We start from the raw sequence: 8,481 nt of genomic DNA on the forward strand, positions 1-8,481 counted from the left end.
ACCTTGTGATCCACCCACCTCAGCCTCTCAAAGTGCTGGGATTACAGGCGTGAGCCACCATGCCCAGCTTGAGTCGGGAGTCTCACTGTGTCACCCAGGCTGGAGGGCAGTGGCACAAGCATAGTTCCCTGCAGTCTGCCTCAGTCTCCCTAGTAGCTGAGATTAGAGTCATGCATTATCATGCCCTGCCAACTTTAAAAATTTAGCTAATACTTAAAAATTTGTAGAGACAGGGGTTTCACTCTGTTGCCCAGGCTGGTCTCCAACTCCTAACCTCAATTAATCCTCCCTCCTTAGCCTCCTAAAGTGCTGGGATTGCAGATATGAGCCATCATACCTGGCTTAATTTTCTTATTTTAATTTTATATAAGTGATTATTGTTGTTCCTAAGATAATTGGGGCAGTGACTCCTTTAACATTTTAGAGACCTAATCTGTCTATTCACTTCACCGAAAGAGTATGGCAATTTGTTTCATGAGAAAATATCCTGTATTTATAAAGCAAGAAAATTTCTTCCACCAAACTACGGGGCATTCTCAAGAAACCAACTGTGCTAAGTAACTTTTCACTTAAGGTGACAAGAGAGGCAATGGTATCTATTAACAATGTTTATCAGTGAAGGAAATAAACTGAAAACATGAACATCATTAGATCCTTGGAGGGCCTTCATTGCTGAAAATCTGAGTAATATTGTGATACCCTTTTGAGTCAGGCAGGACATTCTCTTTCTAGGGCATGTAACAGTGGGTGAATAATTTCTTTTCATTCATTTTCATTAAGGACTGAACTTCCTTAATGTTCTGGAGATTATTAAATTTGATTTGTATAGTTGTGAAAAGTGCTGATTCCATTGCTTATACGTGATCATATAAATCTTTTCTCTCCTTTCTGTAGTATGGTTTAAACTTAATCCTTAAAGGACATGTATTTGAATTTTTCAGCTGATTAGAAACCTGAATACACCAATCAAAGAAAACTGCTCCTTACATGCTACAGATTTAGTTTTCTTCCCGTACTAAGATGTCTTTTAGATATAGTAAATTTGTTCAAGCCAAGAGCTCCTTTGGAACAAAGCTGGGTGGGAGGGGGGATATTGAGTAGTAAGATCACTCTTGTAATAGAGATGCCACTCTTGTAGGTATTGACAACTATTGGACTCATAATATTTTTACCAAACATTGGAAAGACAAGATCTGAACAACTTATCATTGCTGCAGTCTCAAGTATCAGGAAATGCCATTATTCTCAGGACAATAAACAGACAATAAAAAAGACAATAAAAAAACAGACAAAAAAAAAAGACCAGATTAGCTGTCATGGTCAACAGGGACAAGGGTCAACACGACCCAACAGAGACTGTCCCCAGAAATTCACTTCATAACCTCAAAACCAAAAACCCACACTGATGGCAAAAAATAATAATGCAATAACGTGTGTGATTAACATTGTTGGCCTCCCCCACCTCCATATGAAAGTCCACTAATTGAAATGATTTATTTTCTTCTATTGAACTGCTTTTATTGAAGACCCATATATTGACCGTCTAGCTGTGAATCAGTTTCAGGTCTCTTAACTCAGTCTGTTTATCTATTTGTCATTCCTGATGCCTTATCTATAATAGCTTATAGGAAACCTTAAAGTCAGATAGTACAAGTCCTTGTTCTTTTTCACACATTGCAATACATTTTGAAATAGGTAATAACTCATCAAACCATCACACACATCAGGATACACTATCACTTCATCCTTTTCCGATATGGTTTGGCTGTGCCTTCACCCAAATCTCCACTTGAATTGCATCTCCCAGAATTCCCATGTGTTGTGAGAGGGACCTAGGAGGAGGTAATTGAATCACAGGGGTGGGTCTCTCCTGTGCTATTCTCCTGGTAGTGAATAAGTCTCACTATCTGATGGGCTTATCAGGGGTTTCTGCTTTTGCTGCTTCCTTGTTTTCTCCTGCTGCTGCCATGTAAGAAGTGCTTTTTGCCTCCCACCATGATTCTGAGGCCTCCCCAGCCATGTGGAAATGTAAGTCCAATGAAAGCTCTTTTTCTTCCCAGACTCTGGTATGTTTTTGTCAGCAGCATGAAAACAGACTAATACACTCTCACTTGGGAGTCAGACACATGCTCTCACTCACATATGCTGGTTGCTGACTTGTGATGGAAGATTCTCTATTGTACCTTCGGGGGACAATGCATCTCCAGTTGTCTGCTGGGAGGATGAACATGCAAAAAATCCACAACACTCAGCACAGAGTGTGGATTTAATCCCATTAGTCTGAATGGGACTAATGCCCTTATAAAAGGGACCCTGGGGAGCTCTCTCACCCTCTTTCTGCCCCCTGAGGATACAATGAGAAGGTGGCAGTCTGCAACCAGAAAAAAAGCCCCTCACCATAACCCTACCATGTTGGCACCTTGATGTCGGACCAACCTCCAGAATTGCGAGAAATAAATTTCTGTTGTGAATTAGTCATCCTGTTTATGGTACATTGTTATAGATGGCCGAACTAACACAGAGATGGAATCCCAGGAAGGTCTCTAATTTGCTAAGCTGGTCATCAAGCTCCGGATGTTGCAAGTTAGAAACAGGAAGAGCTGACATTTTGTACATAAAAAAGAAGATAGTGGACAGGCCCATTGTGTCGACTTTGTCCGTCTTGGCAAACTGGAGACGGAAACTCGATTCACCTTCGCCAGCCACTGGAGCACCCGGAGGACCTCCAGAGGTTAGGTCGACTTCGTGGTAACTTTAGACCCTGAAACCACACAGGATTTTTCTTGTCCTCCCTGTGATCTCTCTTCCTCCTACCCAACAGGACAGGACAGATAACCCCCTTTCTTTCCCGTCAGAAAAGGGAAAGGACCGAAGTGAACAGCTGGTTTCCCCTACGTGTCCTTCCGGGCCTGGGCGTCTCGGAAGCTCAGGCTGACCCCAGACCTAACTCCTGGCGAGTGGGACCAACAGGAGCCTGGAAGAGCGCGCGCACCGGGGTGGAGGTTCGGCGCCTGGGGTGGAGAACCGCAGTCAACCCTCTTCCTCACCGCGCACCGCGCACCTGCCCCCGGGGATGCCGAAGGAAGTGGCCCATAAAGCTTCTCTGCAACCGAAAGAGGCCTGAAGCTCCAGGACCGGCGAGAGGAGCCTCGTTGAGTGAACCCAGCCCTCTGCCTGGCTGGCCCTGGTCAACAGGCTCAGAGTGGCAGATTTGGAGGACAGAACGGAAGAAAAGACCTAAAGGTTTCCAGTCTCATGATGTGGAGATGTTAAAAGCCTCCGATCCTAAGGTCCTACTGTGCCGGGGAGCGAGGGTGTCTCGAGCTGGATCGAGCGCTGAGCCTTCATCTGGAGAGTCCTCTGCACAAGTTCAGAGAGCACGACAACCCGCGGCAATGGTTCTCAAGAGGGGACAACTTCGCCCTTACACGCCTCTCCCATCCTCGCTGGGACACTAGGCCACGACTGGGGGAAGCGGGCAGGGAGAATGTTAACTCCCTGGCATGTGTCTAGTCAGCGGAGGGACGGATGCTGCTGAACACCTTACAGTCCACCGCGGCAGGGCCCCTCCCCCGCCCCGAAGTAGCCATTCGGCAGAGGTGGAGAAACTCGCGTGTAGATCAATGCCCACGCACTTGGCCGACGGGAAATCACCAATGGGTGACCAATTGGATTTGAGGATAAAACTCCAGCGTCAGAGGGAACTCTGGAAGTTTGTCCGGAGCAAACGCAAGGGTGGCGTTACCTTTGCCTAAGATGGGAAAATGGCAGGTGTCACAGGTTGCAGGGGAGGGTTGGAGACCAGCTGAGGGCCCCGGAGCCTTCCTGGAAAGAGTTTCCCATCCAGCCCGTCTCGGTTTCTGCATCCGTCTGATTCCTTATGATGTTGAGGGTGCCAGGTTCCGGGTCCTTTATGATGCAGAGGGTGCCCCCGTCTCACCCCCGGCGCCTCCCGCCTCCCGCCGCCTCCTGGCAATCTGGTGCGCGGCTCCGGACCTGGCGACCCGCCACCGCCTCGTCACTTGCTTCCGCCTCGCAAAGGCGCCATCTCTAGTTCAGTGGTGAGCTGCAACCGGGTCGCTGCAACTCGCGGCAGGACTTGGGACTCCTGGCCTTGGTGTTCCTCTCGGAGCGCTCGGTGTGTCGCCTGCAGGGTCTCTTTTTTGAAGAAAGCAGGGAGGGAAGAGCCTTGTGAGACGACTCCTGGAGCAAAGAGCTGTGGAGGAAACAAAACAAAAGCCATTTCCCCACCAAAAACCACCCTTTGGGATTGCAGAGAGCTGGCAGAATGGTGGGGGGCCCTGCCCACCTGAAACTTTGTCTACTGGGCCTGGATCTCTGGGTGGCCTAGGCTGCTTTGGTCCTTCTTGAGCTGAGCTGGGCTGGGCTGGGCTGGGCTGGTGAGGGGCGTATTGTCCTGCCATCTAGTGGCGAGTTCTGGGACTGCAAGCTATAATGGCCCAGGCGCTGCCTGTAGTGGAGCCGTCCATCCCAGGGCGGTGGTCCCAAGCCCCAGGTCATGCCACAGAATCACCAAAGGAAGGTTAAAAACTACATAGGCTCCAGACTCACCCTACACCTAGTGAATTAGAAGTCCCAAGGCCTGGAAATAAACATTTTAGCTTTAGCATGTAGATTCCCTAGGCCCTATGTCAAAACCCTAAATTATTGACTTTGGAGTAGGACCTAGAAATCGGAATTTTTAACAAGAGTACTCCAGCGACTCTTGTAAGCAGCTTGACTTGAACACCACCAGTTCAGCTGCCTGCAAGATAAATGAGGCAACTGTGGGATGTAGATTATTTTAAAAGCTGATACAATAGTCGGTCATATTACTAGAAACATAAAGTCCAGGTTAAGGGAGGATAGCAGTTAAAAACAACTGGGTTCAAATCCTACTTTTGATATTACTAGTTATGTGACCTGGGGCCAGTGTCTTAACTTTTTCCTGCCTCTGTAAAGTGGGGATAAGAGTACCTGTCTGCCAGGATTACAGCAAGGACTCAATTAGATCGCAAGTAAAGGGCACAGGGCCTGGCCCTTGGGACATGGGCCCTGTATTGCAATTCCACTGCTTGGGTCTGTTTGGGAGCACTGTGTCCTTATTTCAGTGATGTATTTATGAGAGGATTGTCCAGAGAAGGAGGAGATGGAAGGGGAGACCATGGAAGAAGGACAAGGGGCATCGAGTAAGGCTTGAGGGTCTGTAATGGGGTTGGGGGAAGGAGATGTTTTGGGAGGGAGGCATTTATGCTGCTTAAAAAACATAACAGGGCAGGCGCAGTGGCTCACGCCTGTAATTCCAACACTTTGGGAGACCGAGGCGGGCAGATCACCTGAGGTCAGGAGTTCGAGACCAGCCTGGCCAACATGGCAAAACCCTGTCTCTACTAAAAATACAAAAATTAGCTGGGCATGGTGGCAGACTCCTGTAATCCCAGATATTCAGGAGGCTGAGGCATGAGAATCACTTGAACCCAGGAGGCGGAGGTTGCAGTGAGCCAAGATCGTGTCACTGCACTCCAGCCTGGGTGACAGAGCAAGACTCTGTCTCCCCAAAACAAAACAAAACAAATAACAGAGAATCAACATGGAAGAGAGACCAGGAGGTAGAGTGATAGGAAGTCCCCGTGAGCAATTGGAACTAAGAAGGGCACCGGCAGACTCAGTACAGTGAGCTCACAGCCACAGGAGCCTGCAGGCCAGTGCTGCGTGAGAAATCTGTCGGGTGCCATAAAGCAGTGGTTCCCAACTGTGGCATTTATGTCCCTCATGGAATGTGACCTGATTTGGGGAACATGCAGATGAGCATTTGCAGGAATATTTATTTGTATATTTATGTGCATACTTGGCACATAGAGGCACACATGTCTGTACCCACATCTATGTATTAGAAAAAAGAACCAGAGTCTTAGGCCTGTGCTTACACAGACATAGGCAGTGATGTCAGGTCTGGGCCCGATTTAAACTAGGCAGCTATTATGCCAATAATAGTAGAGCTGGTTCTGGATGTGGTTGGAATAGTCAGGGTGGTCTTGAGGAGCCCAGCCTCAGAGGAACTTTCTGCTTGGGTTTTGGAGACTGACGTCAGTAACATGGACTGGCTTTCCCGTGAGTGAGGACTCCACCCCAGGGCCCTCACTCTTGTGTCACCAAGAGGGTGTCTGCAAAGTGACATTTTTAGCAAGCCAGTCTGAAGCTTCTGGTGACCTCGATTCTGGAGTTTGTTGGGGTAAATGACCACAAAATCAAATGAACCTGCCCACCTGACACGCGTCTCCTGGACTCTTTCACTCTTGCTTTGTTTGTGTTTCTTTTCTTCACAGCACCTGCTGACATGATATTTATGTATTTGTGCATTATTTCAGGCCAGAGCCTGTTTTGTCAGTAGATCTATTTCACATAGTGCTGGCATAAGGCACACACCCATCAAGCGTTTGTTGAATGAATAAACGATGGAAGCAACTTTGATAAGACTTGCTCCAGGTGTTTGCAGACACCAGTTGTATGCCCATCTATCTCTGCGAGGCTCCTGGAAGAGCATCTTGCAGCAAGTGTACCAGGGCTCTGTGCTGTCAGGATGGTGTTGGCTCCATCCTCTCGGCTCTGGGCTGATCTCTATCCTGAGCTAGAACTGGAGTGGTCCTGGAGAGGAGCCTGGCCAGAAAAGAGCCATGTGGAAACCCTGTGAGGAAACCAAAAGAGGGGCGATGGTCCTGGGGCATCCAGATGGTGGCATGGCAGTGAGGAGACACAGAGCCATAACTTGCCCACAAAAGCAGCCTGACTTCTGACTCTGCAACTGTCACAGGCTCAAAGGGACGGCATTGTAACTAAAATGCAGATTCAGTTGCTCGCCACTTGCAGGGTCTAATTAACAAGAGCTATGTATGGTATAAAGAAAGTGACTTTTTATTCCAAAGCTAGCATAGGGAAAGAAGTACAGGCTTCCTGCCTTAAAGGGTTCCGCCTTGCCTTTGGAGCAGAAGAGGAGTGCTTTTAAAAGGGGCCCACACAGGGGTGGAAGTGAGTGGGGGAGTGGGGTGGTCCACATGATACTTTGGTGCCTTATTTACTGGGACTCGAGTTGGCATCTTCATGGGCATACTTTGGGTCATCAATCAACTGTTATCTATCAAGGCAACCTCCTAGTGGGTGACAGTTTTGCTCTGGAGATTCTAAGCACATGGTTAGGTGAACTTGCCCTGTGGGCAGTGTGTGGTGAAGAGGAGGTAAAAGGCTATAATTGCATTTCTAAAGAGCTAAGTAGGAAGTGGAGAACAGGGAGAAATGGAGAAAAGAAGAGAAAAGAATAAAGAAAAATAGTAACTCCTTGTCTTTTTCCTGGAAAAATGGGGGCACTTGGTTACTTATCTCTAGAAGCAAGACTGGGTCAATTAAAAAAAAAACAGAAGAATTTAGGATTCTTTCATGCTTCCAAGTTGTTCTGTGTAACGCAGATACAGTCCTTAAAATGCAGATGAGAGGTGTGTGAGCATATGTGTGGTGTAGAAGCTGGGAGAAAGCGTGGGAGTCACCTGAGTGTCAAGGCCAGTGGACGGTGAGTCACTTACCTGGGGATCTTCTCCAGTCAAGTGGATGGTGGGTCACTTACCTGGGAATCTTCTCCAGTCAAGCATGTGGAATCCAATTCTAGTTGTCTTTAGCTGGTGATGGGAGTAGTGTGTGAGACTCTTACGGGCTGAATTGCATGCCTTCAAAATTCAGATGTGGAGTACCTAAGGGTGTATTTGGAGATCGGATCTTTAAAGAGGTAATTAAGTTCAAATGAGGTCAGATGGGTGGGCCCTAATCCAACATGACTACTGCCCTATAAGAAGAGGCGATTTGGACACACACATATGTGGAGAGGCAACCATTGATGGACCACAAGGAGAAGATGGCCATTCACAAGCCAAGGAGAGGGGCCTCAGAAGAAGCTAACCCTGCTGGCACCCTGAGGTTGAATTTCCAGCCTCCAGGATCATAGGCGAGTCCATGTCTGTTGTGCAAGCGCCGTGGCCTGTGACACTTGATTATGGCAGCCCTAGCAAACTAAGACACAGAGAAATGGGAATGGCAGGGTGGCGGTGGTTAGCGTGTCACAACCAAACCACAGAAAGCAGGGGTGGATGTGGCCTTGGAGACAATTGGATCTGAGAATAGATCAGTTGTCCTTGCCCCCCTCCCCGATCTAGGTATCCGTCTCTGGGTGGGCCCCATTCTCTCAGGCATCTCCTTGCGGGTGGGATGCGGCAGCCTGCAGCTCTAGGACCCATCCTACAGCTTAAGATCCGAAAGAAAGCGGCAGCTCACCTCCACCTGCAATTCGGAGCCCTGTCAGGAAGGATTCTGATTTTCGCCTCTCAGATTTGGAGTCTACTCCTGGGCCTTTCATCATGGGCAGGGCTGCAGCGCTGGATTCATCCAGCCAGGATCCTGCGACCTCCCTGAAGGCGGGGTTGGGGGAGAGGTGGGGGC

General features: G+C 48.4%; 1 protein-coding gene and 1 pseudogene across 1 annotated transcript in view; both read left to right on the top strand.

Annotated features, from left to right (window-relative positions):
• The window catches only part of LOC105510272, a 14,992-nt gene extending 11,433 nt beyond the window's left edge, over positions 1 to 3,559 (top strand). The window contains exon 4 of the mRNA XM_011939951.1: positions 2,822 to 3,559. Within this exon, the coding sequence (XP_011795341.1) occupies positions 2,822 to 3,458 (637 nt within the window). The 3' untranslated portion in view covers positions 3,459 to 3,559. The remainder of the gene's footprint in view (positions 1 to 2,821) is intronic.
• LOC105510273 lies at positions 3,529 to 8,272 on the top strand (annotated as a pseudogene).
• Positions 8,273 to 8,481: the final 209 nt, after the last annotated feature.

The sequence above is a fragment of the Colobus angolensis genome, unplaced genomic scaffold (genome assembly GCF_000951035.1).
Source record: "Colobus angolensis palliatus isolate OR3802 unplaced genomic scaffold, Cang.pa_1.0 Scaffold185, whole genome shotgun sequence".
Lineage (NCBI taxonomy): Eukaryota > Metazoa > Chordata > Mammalia > Primates > Cercopithecidae > Colobus > Colobus angolensis.